Source organism: Kogia breviceps, chromosome 1, assembly GCF_026419965.1.
Source record: "Kogia breviceps isolate mKogBre1 chromosome 1, mKogBre1 haplotype 1, whole genome shotgun sequence".
In the NCBI taxonomy this organism is placed as follows: Eukaryota; Metazoa; Chordata; class Mammalia; order Artiodactyla; family Physeteridae; genus Kogia; species Kogia breviceps.
In genome coordinates this window covers 160,023,276-160,042,702 of record NC_081310.1, presented here as the reverse complement: position 1 = coordinate 160,042,702, position 19,427 = coordinate 160,023,276, and the positions used below count along the sequence as shown (strand labels likewise).

The 19,427-nt window shown below is 42.0% G+C and overlaps 1 protein-coding gene across 1 annotated transcript in view; it reads right to left on the bottom strand.

Annotated features, from left to right (window-relative positions):
• The window catches only part of FAF1 (Fas associated factor 1), a 537,070-nt gene extending 518,367 nt beyond the window's left edge, over positions 1-18,703 (bottom strand). The window contains exon 1 of the mRNA XM_059064103.2: positions 18,545-18,703. Within this exon, the coding sequence (XP_058920086.1) occupies positions 18,545-18,589 (45 nt within the window). The 5' untranslated portion in view covers positions 18,590-18,703. The remainder of the gene's footprint in view (positions 1-18,544) is intronic.
• Between the last annotated feature and the right edge of the window lie 724 nt (positions 18,704-19,427).

The window sequence follows — 19,427 nt, the reverse complement described above, 5'->3', positions numbered from 1 at the left end:
AAACGGAACGACTTAACGCAGGTCTTTACTTCTTATTTTACACACTAGTAGGATCCCTCCCACTACTAGTAGCACTAACATATCTGCAAAACACAACAGGAACTCTAAACTTCCTCCTGTTGCAGTACTGAGCCGAACCTTTACCTGCTTCCTGATCTAATACCCTCATGTGGCTAGCCTGCATAATAGCCTTCATGGTAAAAATACCTCTTTACGGGTTACACCTTTGACTACCCAAAGCACACGTAGAAGCTCCTATCGCAGGTTCCATAGTCCTTGCAGCTGTACTATTAAAACTCGGCGGCTATGGCATACTACGAATCACACTCCTGCTCAACCCGCTGACAGAACTTATAGCCTATCCATTTCTAATGCTCTCCCTATGAGGAATAATTATAACTAGTTCAATCTGTCTACGTCAAACAGACCTAAAATCACTCATCGCATACTCCTCAGTCAGCCACATAGCGCTCGTCATCACAGGCATCCTCATCCAAACCCCCTGAAGCTACATAGGGGCCACTGCCTTAATAATCGCCCATGGCCTCACATCATCTATACTATTTTGTCTAGCAAACTCAAACTACGAACGAATCCACAGCCGAGCTATAATCCTGGCCCGGGGCTTACAGATCTTTCTCCCGTTAATAGCATCTTGATGATTATTAGCAAGCCTAACAAACCTCGCCCTACCTCCTACTATTAACTTGATCGGAGAGTTATTCGTAGTTATGTCTACATTCTCGTGATCAAACTTCACTATCGTCCTAATGGGCACGAACATCCTAATCACCGCCCTATACTCTCTATACATACTAATCACCACGCAACGCGGCAAATATACCCACCACATCAATAACCTCACCCCCTCATTCACACGAGAACACACCTTAATAGCCCTGCACATCATCCCCCTCCTACTCCTATCACTCAACCCTAAGATCATTCTAGGCCCTCTCTATTGTAAGTATAGTTTAAAAAAAACACTAGCTTGTGGAGCCAGCAACAGAAGATAAAAACTTCTTGCTTACCGAGAAAGTACCGCAAGAACTGCTAATTCCCGCCCCCATGCCTAATAGCATGGCTTTCTTAAACTTTTAAAGGATGGTAGTTATCCGTTGGCCTTAGGAGCCAAAAAATTGGTGCAACTCCAAATAAAAGTAATAAACTTGTTCACCTCCTTTGCCCTACTCACACTACTAATCCTAACTGCCCCTATTATAATATCCAACACAAGCCTCTACAAAAACAACAACTACCAGCTTTATGTAAAAAATATCGTTCTCTGTGCTTTCACTATCAGCCTAATCCCAATGACAATATACCTCCACACTAACCAAGAAGCACTCATCTCAAACTGACACTGAATCACCATCCAAACCTTTAAACTAACACTCAGCTTTAAAATAGACTATTTCTCACTTATATTCATGCCTGTAGCACTATTCATCACCTGATCCATCATAGAGTTCTCAATATGATACATGCACTCTGACCCTAACATTAACCAATTCTTCAAATATCTACTCCTTTTCCTCATCACCATACTAATTCTTGTCACAGCCAACAACCTCTTCCAACTTTTCATTGGGTGAGAGGGGGTAGGAATTATATCTTTCCTCCTCATTGGGTGATGGTTTGGACGAACAGACGCAAATACAGCCGCTCTCCAGGCAATCCTATACAACCGCATCGGAGACATCGGATTTCTCGTATCAATAGCATGATTCCTCTCCAACACAAACACGTGAGACTTACAACAAATCTTTGCACTTAACCAAAACACCCCAAATCTCCCTCTTATAGGACTAGTATTGGCCGCAGCTGGAAAATCAGCTCAATTTGGACTTCACCCCTGACTTCCCTCAGCAATAGAAGGTCCCACTCCAGTTTCAGCCCTACTCCACTCAAGCACAATAGTCGTAGCAGGTATTTTCCTACTTGTCCGCTTCTACCCCCTGATAGAAAACAACAAACCCACCCAAACATTAGCCCTCTCCTTAGGCGCCCTCACTACTCTATTTACGGCCATATGTGCCCTCACCCAAAACGACATCAAAAAAATCATTGCCTTCTCCACCTCTAGTCAACTCGGCTTAATAATAGTAACAATCGGCCTCAACCAACCCTACTTAGCATTTCTACATATTTGCACGCATGCTTTTTTTAAAGCCATGCTATTTTTATGCTCCGGCTCCATCATCCATAGTCTAAACAATGAACAAGACATTCGAAAGATAGGAGGACTATTCAAAGCCCTTCCCTTCACCACAACTGCCCTCATCGTTGGCTGCCTCGCACTAACGGGGACACCATTTCTCACCGGATTTTACTCCAAAGATCCCATCATCGAAGCTGCCACTTCCTCTTATACAAACGCCTGAGCCCTACTATTAACACTAATTGCCACCTCCCTTACAGCTGTCTACAGCACCCGTATCATCTCCTTCACACTGCTAGGACAACCCCGCTTCCCCCCTCACGCCTCCATCAATGAAAATAACCCCTTACTAATCAACCCTATCAAGCGCTTACTGCTCGGAAGCCTCTTCGCCGGCTTCATCCTATCCAACAGTATCCCCCCTATAACCACCCCCCTAACAACCACGCCCCCATACCTAAAACTAACAGCCCTTGCAGTAACAATCCTAGGCTTTATCATCGCACTCGAAATCAACCTCAACACGCAAAACTTAAAGCACACTCACCCCTCAAACTATACTAAATTCTCCACCCTACTAGGATACTTCCCCACAACCCTACACCGCCTACTCCCCGCCTTAAACCTAACAATAGCCCAAAAACTAGCAACCTCTTCACTAGATACGACCTGACTAGAAACAATCCTACCCAAAACCACAGCCCTCATCCAACTAAAAGCCTCCACACTAACTTCAAACCAACAAGGCCTTATTAAAACATACTTCTTATCCTTCCTTACCACCATCACCCTCTCTATACTCCTACTTAACTACCCCGAGTAATCTCCATAACAACAACAACACCAACAAACAATGACCAACCAGTAACAACCACTAACCAAACCCCATAACTATACAATGCACCAACCCCTATAGCCTCTCCACTAAAGACCCCAGAACCCCCCGTATCATAACCCACCCAATCCCCCAGCCCATCAAGCCCAAACACAACCTCCATCTCCTCCCCCTCCAATACATAAAACATCACTAGAAATTCTACTATCAACCCTAAAAGAAATGCCCCCAACACAACTTTATTAGAAACTCAAACCTCAGGATACTGATCGGCAGCTATAGCTGTAGTATAACCAAACACAACCAACATTCCCCCCAAATAAATCAAAAACACCATTAAGCCTAAGAACGAACCACCAAAACTCAAAATAATTCCACACCCCACACCACCCCCCACAATCAACCCTAAGCCCCCATAAATAGGTGAAGGCTTCGAAGAAACCCCCACAAAACTAACCACAAGTATGACACTTAAAACAAAAACAATGTATGCTATCATCATTCTCACATGGACTCAAACCATGACCAATGACATGAAAAATCATCGTTGTTATTCAACTACAAGAACACTAATGACCAACATCCGAAAAACACACCCATTGATAAAAATCGTCAACAACGCATTCATCGACCTCCCCACTCCATCAAACATCTCCTCATGATGAAATTTCGGCTCCCTGCTTGGCCTGTGTCTCATCACACAAATCCTAACAGGCCTATTTCTAGCAATACACTATACACCAGACACAACAACCGCCTTCTCATCAATCACACATATTTGTCGAGACGTTAATTACGGCTGAGTGATCCGATACCTACACGCAAACGGAGCCTCCATATTCTTCATCTGCCTCTACGCCCACGTAGGGCGGGGCCTATATTATGGCTCCTACACTTTCCAAGAAACATGAAACATCGGAGTGGTTCTGCTATTTACAGTAATGGCCACCGCATTTGTAGGCTACGTCCTACCCTGAGGCCAAATATCATTCTGAGGAGCAACCGTCATCACCAACCTTATATCCGCAATTCCTTATATCGGCACTACCCTAGTAGAATGAGTCTGAGGTGGCTTCTCCGTAGACAAAGCCACATTAACACGCTTCTTTGCCTTTCACTTCATCCTCCCCTTTATCATCCTAGCACTGGCAATGGTCCACCTCTTATTCCTCCACGAAACAGGATCCAACAACCCCATAGGAATCCCATCCGACATAGACAAAATCCCATTCCACCCCTACTACACAATCAAGGACATCTTAGGCGCCCTACTGCTAATCTCAGCACTACTCACATTAACCCTATTCGCACCAGACCTATTAGGAGACCCTGACAACTACACCCCAGCAAACCCACTAAGCACCCCGGCACACATTAAACCAGAATGATACTTCCTATTTGCATATGCCATCCTACGATCCATCCCTAACAAACTAGGGGGCGTCCTAGTTTGTTACTAAGGAGTTACACCTCATTACTTAACCTCTTTACACCTCTACTTTTTCATCTTTAAAATGGGAATACAACAAGAGCTATCACAGATTAGGTCCAAATTCAATCTGTAAAATGAGAGATCACCAACCTTTCACAGTGGTAAGAACTGTGAAAGATCAAATATTCCACCATACTTACTTGCAAGCTAACAATGCAGCTTGTTACAATTTCATGGATGCTGGACAAAGACTCAAGACATCTAGGTCAAGGACAAAGTACTTTATTAATCAGGGAAAGAGCAGCAGCCAGAGTGTCAGCATTTTCTAGCACTGGTTCCCAAGTCCCATTTCCCACAGGGTGACAGAGTGCTCCAGGTGACACCTGCACATGCAGTAGATCTACATCACAAGAGAGGAACCCTGAGCTTAAGAAACATGAATCTTTTATAATGGACAGTAAGCATGCGGACTCTTTGCTTTGGAGAATCAAAGTATCTTTATCTTCCAGGCTGTAAGCAAACTTGCCCTTTGGTCTGGAAGGAGACATTATCTAGGCTGGCTAACAGTCCAACACCCTTGAAAAGATAATCTGGAACAATCAATGTCTCTGTTCATAAGATGTGCAGAAATAGAAGAGACACACAGAACTATCTCCCAAAAATATCTACCCCTCACTCCTAACCGTCTTCACCACTGAACACTCTGGCTTCTCATAAGCATGCCACTCCAACAGCCACTCTGATTAATCTGACAGAGACTAGGACTAAATCCATTTAATTTGTCTCGTACAGCATTTAATTAAGGCGACTATCAACAGCCAACAGGATGAGGCCAACCTTCAGAATTTATTTCATCCATGTTTCTCAGGGTTCCACACCCAAATAAGATGAAGAAATCTGATAAGTCATGAGGGTTTACCTCAGAAAAGAGAGTCTGACAGCATTCTCCCTAAGTTTCTATATTAACCTTTCCACTTGGCCAAAAGCATTAATCCAGGAACAACAGAATGAATTAACAATTATACAAACTCTGTCCTGGCCCAGAAGGAAGAAGTATAGGGCAATTTTATCAACCATAACAACTCTAGTCAGTGACTTGAGGCTGACCTGAATGCTTTCCAGGGCCACTTCAGCTAAAAAGTTAGGAACAAATTTTGAAATACCTATTCTAATTGAATGACTTCCCTCAGAGAGATAACTGTCCACGGGGTGCACATAAATAACAAATCAGAAATCACTCTGGGAAGCTTCCCCAAGAAACCAAGGATAGGTTCTCATTTTGGAGAGATCTCCGCAGTCATATGAAGGCTACAAGATCTACTGGTGGTGTTTACTTAACCATTCAAAAGGTGCAAGAGTTCATATTTTTAGGAGGGAGGCAAATTAATGCCTGGTTTCCACATACGAAACACAGTCCTCAGGGCAGACACAGTGCACCTAGAGTAGGTTGTTTACGATTGTTGAGTCCTTCCAAGTGGGACCTATATCAGTCTGGAAGGCACTGTCAACTTGTGTCCCAACATGGCCTCCCATCCAAGTGGTGGTCCTTAGGGTTCCCAGTTCAATTCCAACAGTTGAGCCTAGTCCTTGTTTTTGAAAGGAACTAATGAAGGCAGTTAATCTAAACTGTCCCATTTGTGCAGGCCACCAGTAATCTGCCCCACAGAATCTCTGAGTGAAGGCTATGGTATGGGGGTGGGGTAGGCATCAGGAAGTGTTGATAGGTGTTTTGCATGAACGTAAAAAAGATGGGGGCCAACCCCTGGTATTTCCAATAGACCTGTCAGTAAGGTTAAGAGGAATGACAATTAAATAGCTATCAGAGCCCTCTAATGGGGTTTGGCAGACCCAGCAGTTGACTGAATTTAATGTGCCTGCAACAGTTTGGAAGAGCTGTACCAGGCATTTTCCTTCATAAGGAAGGCTTCAAGTTTGGTTCAGAAAAACAAAGAACATTAATGTCTTTCCTTTCCCCGAACTTTCTGGGGTCTAAGGTGGTCCCTCCCCAGGCATCAAGATTGTTGCTTTGGCTCCACTGCAACAAAATCACATGTCCCCTTCCAGTAGCTACAATTTCATCGTCTTTCCAATCATCTCCTACTTACACACAGGCCTTTTATCTGGAAATGTCAGGTCCAAGATGGTCAAGGGAATTTTCATAAAATGTAAAGAAACCCATTTATGGTCCCTACTGATCCACATAAGCCACCATAGGGAGGCTCAGCAGGCAGTGTACTCAACCAAGTGGTCATTATCCTTATGATCTACGACCATGTCAACCCAACAAGAAAACCCAGGTAGCTGAACCAGAATTCAGTTTGAATCCCCTACACCACCTTTTGGCAAGCTGCCACATAGAAGGTATATCAACAGGCTGGCACTGAGTTGCTGCTAGGAGAAATAAAGAAGCATCATGCCCAGAAATGGTCAGGGTGGAATCCTGAATTTTCAAAATAGAGCTACATAACCTCCCACCCCTTCCATTCTGATCATTACCCAGGAAGTAGCCAAGATGGAATGATCCCTTTCTGGAGATAGCTGAATTCAGTGACCAAACTGACTTATTGAGGAGGAAGTTACTCCAGCAGTCAACATTCATCCAAATACCAAATGCCTGTGAATGGTAGAGGGCATGAAAGGCCCCTCAATTATCTTGACTATCAGCTCACTAATGCAATAAAAATGGTGCAATAAAAAGTGCACCACTGCCAGACTGCAAATGGTCCAGAAAGCTGGAAAGCATAACACAATTAGTTTCAAGGGTCAAAATGGTATAGCCAGTCAGCTAATTGGACTAACAACAACAACAACACAACCAGAAAAAGTGTCAACAGCAGTGAGGCACCACTGATACCTCAGAGAGGGAGGTCAAAGGTCCAATTTATTTAATCTGCCAAAACAGGCAGGGGCCACATCCCATGTAATGTAGCTTCTCTCATTATATGACAAACAGCTCACCTTTTGGCAGGAGTCACAAGTCTGGCATGCAATGGTACCCCCTGCATCAGAAATATAGAGTCTTTTTCTTTACACACACTTTATGATAGTTGATATGCTGTCACATCTGATACAATGATGGATCCTGGCAACAATGATGGCTCTAGGCAATGCAGGCTCAATCAGAAGCTTTATTCCAGGGGGCTTCATCAGAGAAAAGGCCCTTACTGTGGGCATCTACATGAGTGATCCAGACAGTTTGATCAGCAGGCTGTAATTTGTTTCCATAGTTCACAGCTTCAAAGAAAGCAGTCTTTAATCTGCCAGTCTATGGTTTCCAAGTGGCAGACCAAATAGCTAGGCCATTGGCAACAGGCCAAGGGTCAGCAGAAATACAAGTTCATGAAGGAGAGTACAGGCCAGACCTATAAGAACAGCCTTGAGTTCTGTCCACTGAACACAGCAATTACAGTCATTACCAGTCTGCATAGCTGGTGCAAAGGCTGAACAGCCACAAAAGATGAGCAGACACAATCAGTTTCAGCTTGGCTGAACCACTGGTGAACCAGGACAAGGTTTAGGGAAACCTCAATAAATTGAGGACCTAATTGAGTCAGTGGCTTTGCTTCAGACAGTGAAGTTGAGAATAAAGCTTCCTCCAAAAGAGGGGCTGAGCCACAAGACATTCTGTACCACCATCCTCTTATCTCTCAGACAAACTAGTGAAAGTTCTAACAACTTTGCTTTCTGCCCACAGCAACTGCAAATTACACACATCTGTAAATGTCTGAAAGGAGGCAGAGCCTTCTGCCCAGCCAGGACAAATCTTAGTGCTAGCTGTTACACTGTGAGGAGCCTGAACCTGAGTCTGACTGACAGACTGGTGAAAAAAAATTCCATCTATCAGAGAGGATATTTGAAGGTTGTTGAGAGTTAGCCTCAACCAGAGGAATGTTCAGGCAGCTGTCTTTGAACCTACTTCCTGGTACTCAGTCTGCAATCACCTCCTTAATTCCTCAATCTCATTAACAGGCAAGAAAGTAGAGAACCAATTAACAATTTCGTCAACATGTTCACTACTAATTCCCATGCACTTACCTCAAATTATTAACCAGCCCATAAGGCCCTCACCCTTCCTCTTCCAGAAACCTATGTTTCTGTCAACATCCCATCCTTGTTGCCAGAACTATTAAGAGCAGAGAAGGAGCTGATATTTTTACCCTACTTGCAAACTAAGTTAGAGCCTGCCAGCTTCATAGATGCTGGCAGAAGAGCTAGACTCCTGTTGGAGACAATGAACTTTATGACTCATGGCAATATTTGTAGTCAGAATATCAGAATTTTTTTGCAGTTTCCCAGTCCCATTTCCCACAGGGTGACACAAAGTAGGCCAAGTGATATCTGCACATAAAGTGGATTGTGTTACAGAAGAGGAACCTAGAGCCTAGAGAACCCAAATCTTTTAAAATAGACACTATGCATGCCTGCCCTTTGCTCCAGAGAGAGACATTACCTCTGTCTTCCAAGGCTGCTCACTATACAAATATCCTTGAAAACATAGTCAGAAACAAAAAATCAGTGCCCGTGCTCACAAGACATTACAGAAACCACGGAGAACTGTATCTCTGGATCCTAAGACAGGGTCACTGCAGAATTTAGATGTTAAGAACCTAGCACAGGGACTTCCCTGGCGGTCCAGTGGTTAAGTCTCCCACGCTTCCACTGTAGGGGGCACAGGTTCGATCCTTAGTTGGGGAACTAAGATCCTGAATGCCCTGTGGCCAAAAAAAAAAGAAAATTTCTTGAACTGAATAAAATTGAGAATACAACATATCAACTTAAAAAAAAAGAACCTAGCACAATATCTGGCACATACAAATCAATCAAAAGCTGTATGCTAATATTACTATTCCTTCCTCATTAAACCTAAAATAAAAATGCTCAATTGTGTCTCCATCTCACTTTAACTAGATGCCAAAGAATATCACTAAAATTGGCTTTAAAAAAAAAAGTTCGGGCTTCCCTGGTGGCGCAGTGGTTGAGAGTCCGCCTGCCGATGCAGGGGGCGCGGGTTCGTGCCCTGGTCCGGGAGGATCCCACGTGCCGCGGAGCGGCTGAGCCCGTGAGCCATGGCTGCTGAGCCTGCGCATCCGGAGCCTGTGCTCCGCGATGGGAGAGGCCACGGCAGTGAGAGGCCCGCGTACCGAAAAAAAAAAAAAAAAAAAAAGTTCAACCACTACTTTTCCTTTGGGAGAAAGAGAATGGGGAGCCAGGAGGGCACAAGAGACAAAACTTTCCTCTCACTACCACTTTTCAACTTCAGTCATTAAACCAGGTGAACGGCAGAGGGGAAAAAAACAGGTGACTGGAACCTAACTCTAATGCCATTAAGGTGCACATAACCTGCAAACTTTTCCACTTTTCTTTACCACAACTTGACATCTCATTCTTTCTATCTCAATTATTCCTCTACAACCACAAATAAGTATAAAGACAGGTACAATTATTCTGTTAATTTTGCTTCTTGCAATTATCTCAAACTTACCTAAAAGCCAATGACTAATGATTTAACATGGTAAGCAATTTTGATTTGAAATTAGAATTTCTACCTTAAAAAACAGTTCGAGAGTGAAACATAATCAGGAAGAATGGCTAACACGTAGCAATTCAGTAACAGCATTCAAATTTTACAAATATAGCCTCAGGCCGTATATTTTGTCACATTAACTTACTGAGCCCTCTATAAAAGCTAAAACAGAGTGTGGGTGGTTTATACTTCTCTATAAATGGGTCACCTTGAAGTTATAACCCTCAGTTGAATAAACTAGTCTAATTTGTATTCTCTCAGTGACAGATTTTCTTATTCAAAACCATATGTCAGAAAATGGTAGATGCTTAAAAATACATAATTTAGGGCTTCCCTGGTGGCGCAGTGGTTGAGAGTCTGCCTGCCAATGCAGGGGATGCAGGTTCATGCCCCGGTCCGGGAAGATCCCACATGCCACGGAGTGGCTGGGCCCATGAGCCATGGCCGCTGAGCCTGCGCGTCCGGAGCCTGTGCTCCACAATGGGAGAGACCACAGCAGTCAGTGAGAGGCCCGCGTACCGCAAAAAAAAAAAAAAAAAAAAAAAAAAAAAACATAATTTACAATTCTACTCCATTTACTTGTACCATAACAGCCAATATTCATAATATTTCTTCAAAAAATATTCATTGAGAACCTCTTAATAGATACTATAAGAACAGTGGTTAAGACCCAAGCAGCTGTTCACTCAAAGAGCTGACAGTAGGGAAAAGAAACATGTTAAGTGATTACTGACAATCTGATATAAGACTCAAAAGAGAAATTTTTGAGAATTTCAGAAATTTTTCAGAATTTTTTGAGAAATTCTCTTATTTCTGATATAAAAGAAATATGTACAAGATATATAAGAAAAAATGATTAACATTAACTGGGCACAGAGCACTGATGTTTTATAAACAAAAGGTAGGCAATAATTTTGAACAATAAATAGAAGTTTTCCAAAGGGACACGAAAACTAAGGGTTCAAACATATGGAGTCATGAAACAGCATGTTTTATTATGAGCATCAAGCATATACTGAAAAACTCAAATTTTCCTAAGTCATAAAAATTGGAAGAGTACTTAAGATCACAAAATCAAACAATCACAGGAATGGATGTAACCTCAAAAATCATCTAGATCGGGCTTCCCTGGTGGCACAGTGGTTTAGAGTCTGCCTGCCGACAGGAGACACGGGTTCGTGCCCCGGTCCAGGAAGATCCCACATGCCGCGGAGCAGCTGGGCCCGTGAGCCATGGCTGCTGAGCCTGCGCGTCCGGAGCCAGTGCTCCGCAACAGGAGAGGCCACAACAGTGAGACGCCCGCATACCGCAAAAAAAAAAAAAAAAAAAAAAAATCATCTAGATCAGTTTTTCTCAAGTGTAGTCCTTGGATCCAGCAACATCACCATAACCTGGGAACCTGGTAGAAATGCAAATTTGCAGGCCCCACCCAAGATCCACTGAATCAAAAATTCTGGGCTCCAGTAACCTGTGATTTAACAAGCCCTCCCACTTATTCTTATGCAAGTTAAAGTTTGAGAACCACTGATTTAGATCAAGAGTTTTCAGAATTATTGAAATTCTTGGGCAGATAATTCTTCATTATCACGGGATGTCTACTGCATTATACAATGTTTAGCAGAACCCCTGGCCTCTACCCACTAAATGCTAGTAGCACCCCGCAGTTGTGATAGCCAAAAATGTCTCTAGAAATTGTCTAATGTTCTCTGGGGAACAGAAATCATCCAAAGTTGAAAACCACTTATCTAGACCAAGGATCAGTAAACTTTCCTATATGGGGCAGGGTAAATATATTGAGCTTTGCAGGTCATGCAATCAACTATTCAACTCTGCTAATGAGGGCAAAAGTGGCCAGAGACAGTATGTAAATGAACATGCAAGACTGCCTTCCAGTAAGACTTGCTGACAAAAAATTTGGTGATTTGGCCCTCAGGATGTAGTTTGCTGACCCCTAAGCTAGATAAATTACCTGAACTATAACTGAATGTCCTCAACCCCACTGCTACCAAGTGATTATCCAGACTCTATTTGAACACCTAATCTAGTCTAATCTTCTGTGTTCAAGTAGATATGGGTCTAAGCAGATCTACATTTTATAGACTGAATAACTGACACCCAGAAAGGATAAATGACTTGCTCAGAAAACCACAGCGGAAACAAAAAAGCAAAAAACGAGAGTTCTAGTCTGCCTAAGTGTAATGCTCTAACTGCCTCCTATAGAGAAGTAACCATGTATACCTGTGAGGCATTCAAATGTTTCTAACACTCTGCAGTTACTAAAACCTAGAAAGAAAAGTATTGATTTCATGGGGTGGGTGGGGAGGCGGGGGACGTAGATAACTTTATCTTAAAAGCTCTAATAGTAAATATTTTAAGCTTATGGGCCATGAAGTCTCTGTCTCAACTACTCACCTCTGTCACTGCAGCAAGACAGCAGTCATAGACAATAGGTAAACGAGTGTGCCAATAAATCTTTATGTATTAAAAACAGTCAACCAGCTTACAGGCTACAGTTTCCTGACCCCTGAACTACAGAGTCCATAAAACCTGTCTGGCAAACAACAATCATCAACCGAACCATGCTCAACAAATCTGAAGTCTCTCCATTCCATGGCTTCTGATCACCTGTGAGCTTAGAAGCATGGCACTGAACTGGAATGAATGGGAGTTTAGGAACGATCAGTTCCTCCCTTCCTCCTTTCCTTCTTTCCATCTTCCCTCCCTCCTTTCCTTCTTGCTGGTATATCTGCTATATGCCAGGCACTGTTAATTTAGTTTCTATGTAAGTTTTATCAATTTGGACAAATTTCTAAGTGGTGTGTCTTGTTTTCCTCTAGACGTCCAAGCTATTTGACAAATTAAGCTAGAAAATGAATACTCTTATGTACACCTGGATAAAATCTTTGTTTCAAACCAGTTCATGACCGTGGACAAGTCACTTCCTTTTTCGGGGTCTCAACATCCACAAAAGGAAAAATGAGAAGCTAGAAATAGATGATCTCTGAAGTCCCCTGCAGAGAACAAGTGCGTACTTTAAAACTGTCAACAATGAAAATAACAGCTAAAATTTATTAAACACTTTCTATGTCAGACACCTGTTCTAACCACTTTACATTAACCCTTTTTTCATATGGGAAAACTGAAGCAAAGTGGTGTTAAGTAACTGGTCAAAAATCAAAAGATGAGTGAATGGCAGAGCTCTGATTTAAATCTAAGTAATTCGACATCAAAGCCTATGCATGCTCTTAATCACTAACTACTAAACTTTAATCTACATGCCAAAAACTTATTTTCCCAATAACCAACAATCCAGACACAAAACAATATGCTTTGTCCCTCTAAAAATGAAGGGTACAGTGAAGAAAGGAAAGAAAGAATACTAACAAGACTACTTTCTGCCATAGTACTCAGTCTCCTACCCAAGGTAACCTCCCAGGAAATAAAGATGATGTTCCATGAATACTTAGTTTGGTCCCTGATCCACAACATCACCAAGGATATCTATCCGTACAGATTGATACCATTTCTACTTGCAGTCTGGTATCCTCTTTTGTAGAAAATATCTCTTTGCGTCAAACTAAAAAAGAAAGAAGAGGGATTCACAGCTTCATTTAGAAGGGAAAAATGTAATGTAATGAAAGGGCAGAAATTACCTACAAGTAACTTACCAGTAGTGTCATGGAAGAGTCCATGCTTCAAGGAGGTGATAGGCAAATGAAAACTTACTACATCCCATAGTGATAGTCCAATATATGTAAATGTACAAAGCAATTTAGGCAGCAAAGGTATTACTAGCTGGAAAGACCAGGAGTAGAAAACAAAGCCACAATTGTGTCATCCAGGATATACTACTGAAAGTAACATCAAAATCAGTGCCAAACTAGAGAAGAAATAAAGGTACTCTTAATATGTGACCAATTGAACTAGATTCAGAAAGAATACTTTTTTAGCAAGGCAGATAAGTTTTGTTTATGATAAAGTCTGAAAGAAAATATTACTACTAATGAAAGTTGTTTTTTCTTCACTTGAGTAGAGCTATGATCTATGTATCTATATTATCAGTAACAAACATAAATAGAAAAACATGAGACCCACATGTGACGCTAATCTAAATGGGTACACCACTCATTTTATTCTCAAAGAAAAATTATAAGTAAAAAAAAGTATCTTAGAGGAAAAAGAATTTACTATGGCATTAACTGAAAGGTTAAAGGGGGAGGGAGAAGACTCATTTTTTTGTTCATCTAGACCCAAAGTAAGAGGTAACTAATTACTGAAATTATTAAATAGCAACCGCAATTTTGTTCGGATAACTGTTTTCACATCTGTAAGCAAATCGAATAGTCTCAAAAGTTTGTTTGATCAAATGATTTTTGCTCTATACCTCAACCTTAATGAATTATACAATTACAAAAAGAAAAAGATTTGGAACTTGCACCTGAATGCATCTGTTATAAAAGAACTTTAAGGAAGAAAAAAAAAACCTCTCGATTCATCAGTGCCTGCCTGTTTTTTAAACCCAGGAAATTCCTTCACACCCCCTCCTGGTTCTGGTCAGCCAGAACTGTAGGTGTACTAGTCTAGTCATTCCTTTACCAATAATATACTATGCTAACACTATTTACATTTATAGCTGATTTTTGTTGGACTATTCCAAGTTCTAAACTCATTTGTTCAGAGTGGAATTTACAAATTAATTAAACACTACACTGTCATTCTCTCCATTCAAAATTTTGGTAGTGCAGCCACTACGGAAAACAGTATGGTGGTTCCTAAAAAAATTAAAAATAGAAATACCATATGATTCAGCAATTCTACTTCTGGGTATATACCCCAAATAACTGAAAACAGGGACTTAAAGAGATATTTGTACATCCATGTACAGCATTAATGATTCACGATAGCCAAAACGTAGAGAAAAAGTGTCCATTGGGCTTCCCTGGTGGTACAGTGGTTGAGAGTCTGTCTGCTAATGCAGGGGACACAGGTTCAAGCCCTGGTCTGGGAGGATCCCACATGCCACAGAGCAACTAGGCTCGTGAGCCACAGCTGCTGAGCCTGCGTGTCTGGAGCCTGTGCTCTGCAACAAGAGAGGCCGCGATAGTGAGAGGTCCGTGTACCGCGATGAAGAGTGGCCCCCGCTAGCCACAACTAGAGAAAGCCCTCGCACAGAAACAAGACCCAACACAGCAAAAATAAATAAATTAATTAATAAACTCCTACCCCCAACATCTTCCTTAAAAAAAAAAAAAAGTGTCCATTGTCAGATGAACAGATCAACAATATGGTACAAACATAAAATGAAATATTATTCAGCTTAAAAAGGAAATTCTGAAACATGCTACAAAACTGGGGCCATTATTTTAAGTGAAATAAGCCAGTCACAAAAGAACACATACTGTATGATTCCACTTATTAGAGGTACCTAGAGCATTCACATCCACAGAGACAGAAAGAATGGTGGTTGCCAGGGGCTGGGGGGAAGGAAGAATGGGAAGTTATTGTTTAATGGGTAGAGAGTTACAGTTTTGCAACATAAAAAGAGTTCTGAAGATGGTTGGTGGTGATGGTTGCACAACAATGTGAATGTACTTAATGTCACTGAACTGGACACGTATTGATAAAAATGGTTAAGATGGCACATTTTATTTTATTGTGTATTTCACCACAATTTAAATTTTTTTTCTATTGGTAGCTGTTCTTACTTGGGGGAGAAAATCTTTTAGAGGACAATTTGGAATATATTTGCTTTGTAATTAGTTCACTCACCTACAAAGGCCCATATCTATCCCATTAAGTCTGAGCTGAAATCTTCCATCCACTACTTACCTCATTAAAAGAAACCAGGCAATTTATTTTGAAAATTATAGCTGAAGACTTGGAATGTAGATGCTTGGATGATACTGGCTTCTTCTATAACTGGTCAAATCAATTTCCCTACCCAAAAGTGAACATAGTAAAATTATGTTCTGTTTACCTCATAAGATCGTTAGCCACTCCACCACTGATTTCAACAGAAGTCCTTTGTTTACTGAGTTGAAATAGTTGGAGAATACAAAATCCTTCTCAAAAACTTTCCCATATTTAGACATTGTATTTTCCAGCAATAATCAAAATCTTAAACTTATTTATTTTTTAAATCTAGTCACATTTTAAAATCATGTCCCTTTCTACAAGAGCAGCACTGAGCTCTCAAAACTATTATTAATTTTCACAATCATATGAAGTAAACAGAACATAATCTTACTATGCTCACTTTTGGCTGGGGAAATTGATTTGCCCAGTTATAGAAGAAGCCAGTATCATCCAAGCATCTACATTCCAAGTCTTGAGCTATAATTTTCAAAATAAATTGCATGGTTTCTGATAACTGAATAAATACTAATTTTAAAAAGTTAATTCTACAAAACTTTTACATAATTTTTTAAGAAAAATCTTTTTTTTTAATTTTTATTTCATATTGGAGTATAGTTGATTTACAATGTTGTGTTAGTTTCAGGTGTACAGTAAAGTGAAGAATAATCCATTTTAAAAACAAGTCCACAAGAATAAACTCATCTGGAATCATCGTCTGTAAGAGGAATACAAGATTCCTAAAATATACAAAAGGCTAATGTGCTTGTGCATAGTTTTCTAAATAACTTTTATTCTACCAGTAGTGTTCTCCTGCCTATTTGACAACATGCAATTAACTCTCACCATTTGGAAAACAATTGTTCATTGCAGATGCCATAAGCTTTTTGCATTTTTGTAAACAATTTTTCACAGCATTGCCATTGCTTGAAGAAAAAAACGTATTAGAATGTTTTCATGCAATCAAAATAAAACGCCAAATGCCTGTCAGAAAATCTTACTTTGCCTCTGAATGCAGGAATACTAAATTTCCAGACTGGCTGATAAACCTAAGCATAATAATTGTCACAAATAGGAACTTCCCCAGCAGTCTAGTGGTTAAGACTCCGTGCTTCCACTGCAGGGGGCACGGGTTGGATCCCTGGTCGGGGATCTAAGATCCCATATGACATGCAGCGTGGCCAAAAAATAATAATAACTGTCACAAATAATAAGAGAGCAAACAGCTACAAGTTATTAGAGGAAGTCAAAAGTCTGGTAAATTAAAACAAAGTTACAGTTACCTTAAAGCTTTTAATGAGGTAAACTATACTTTTTGTTGCCTAAAGCCATTCCTACCAGATCAGAACATTTTACAAAAGGATAAAATCATTCCTAGACATATAGAGTCTTTATCACACAACTACATTCCACATTAGATAAAAGACTAACTTGGAGAATGAAAAAAAGGTGAAAAAATTAGGCAGAAAATCTCAGGCCAATCCTAATCCTACAACGCACCAAAATCTTGTGGTCAACTTTTATCTTCAGAACTTCTTTCTGTTTGAGTTTCGAAAGTTACAGTATAATCAAATGCAGATATATGCATATTCCTAATGTAGCAGATATGACTTGAATAATTAAATGAGCAAACTCTGGAAATGGCCAACAGAATATTTAAGTTGTAAAAATAAGTAACTTTAAAAATTAGAGAAAGAAGAAAAGCCCAACAAAATAACAGTAAGGAAAAATATTGCCTACTATGCTAGCGTTAGACCATGTGCAATGACGGCAGTGTCAAAGGAGGGAAACATCTGTCTATACAGAACTATAGCTTCTAAGTTAATGCCAAAATAAATGGTTAAAAATATCTCACTACAATATTTTCTTCCAACATCAAAAGGCAAAAGTGGTGTTTACAGGGTATTATTTCTAACTCCAAGTCTTCCATGAAGCATACAGCTCTACTTTCAAAGGGCCTCCCTAAAATACTTATATGCCAGTGTCACTACAGTTGAGTCAGTAAGAAATAATCTTTGCTCATTCTTAAAATTTCTCCTGGAGAAAGGACACCAACCAAGTAGTTCAAATCTGTAGAGGAAGGGAATCCACAAATGTGAATTGGTAATTTATTAAGCTTGTGAACTCACTGCAAAGATACTTTGATATATACAGTCTATTTGCCTCCTCCTCTTCCTACACCCCAAAGACTCCAATAAGGCATCAAGGCTCAAATGTTTATTTCTCCCTCAAAACCAGCACAATGTCCCGCTACCCTCACCACCTCCTCACCATTCTTTTTTACTCTCCCCTTAATACACCACACCCACACTCCCTACAGCACACTCTCCTCACAAACCCAAAACTCCTCACCTAAATCACCTTATACTTAAAAGCCCCACACTTACCCTCAAATTCTACACATTACCCATATAATACAGGAAACAATACACAGTCCACACACAAAACAACCCGACATAACACCCACTCACACGACAAATGCCATTCAATCCGTACATAAGCCATTCTACACACCCCCAACATAACATAGTGCTCCACAGTTCACAACACACACACACACACACACACACACACACACACACACACACCACACACCACACACCCCAAGCCAGGTACCGTATAAAAACTCAAACCACACGGCACTGCAGTGCTCAAACAAACGCTGGGAAGAGGCCACCCTTTGGGCACCGGGAACCCACGAGGTTGGAGGTGAGAGGGTAACTGGGCCCGATACTTCACCTGAAAATCTGCCAGGATCATCTCTCGGTCCATGTTGGACGCCATGGCGGCTGCTGAGTTCCGCGGCTCCGGGAGCGAAGCGCGCACCCGGGAGGGAGACTGCGCCTCCTGCGGCCGTCGCCGCCGCCGCCGCCGCCGGGCGCCGAGGGGCTGCCGGGCGAGCCGGCGGGCCGGCCGGCGGGCCGGCGGGAGGGGCAGCGCGGGAGGCTAGGCGCTCATGCACTCGGTAACCTTCAGGCGCCTGGGCCGCTTGCCTGCGCCCCGCGGAGCCCGAGCCGCAGCCGCCCCGAAAGGGAGGTTGGTAGGGATGTGGGTTCGGTTTTACTGTCGCCGGCCAGGATAAGAGCTGGTTGCGACAGCGCGCAGCCGGCTCCCTTCAACGGCGACAAGACCGGCGGGGGCGGGGAAAGCGAGCGAAAAACCAGGCGGGCGAACGCCACGGCCGCCTCCGCCTCCTCCGCTTCCTCCCTGGCCGCCGCCTCCGCCCCTGGTTGGCCAGCGCCGAGGCTGTCGCACATTTTGCCTGTCATCGAGGTCGCAAAGCGCCGCTTTGCGGCTGCCACGTGACTGCCCTCCTGTCAGGCGCTGGGCGCGCGACTACCGGGCGGAGATCCGCGCGCCGCCGGCGGGGACGCCAACCTACAACTGCGGCAGCTTGGAGTCCCGCAACAGGTTATTCCGGTTTGAATTAAGCAAAGGCCTCGGGATACCGCCTCCCCATGGTTGGGGCGGGGATCAGATTCTGCTCCTTACGTGGTTATATAGTAACACACATACACGTCAAGCCTCACAAACCAACTCAGCACACCGTCACATCCCGTCTAACAAACATTTCATAAATGTACATTTTCTCTGTTTCACCAAAATACAACTTCACATAGTC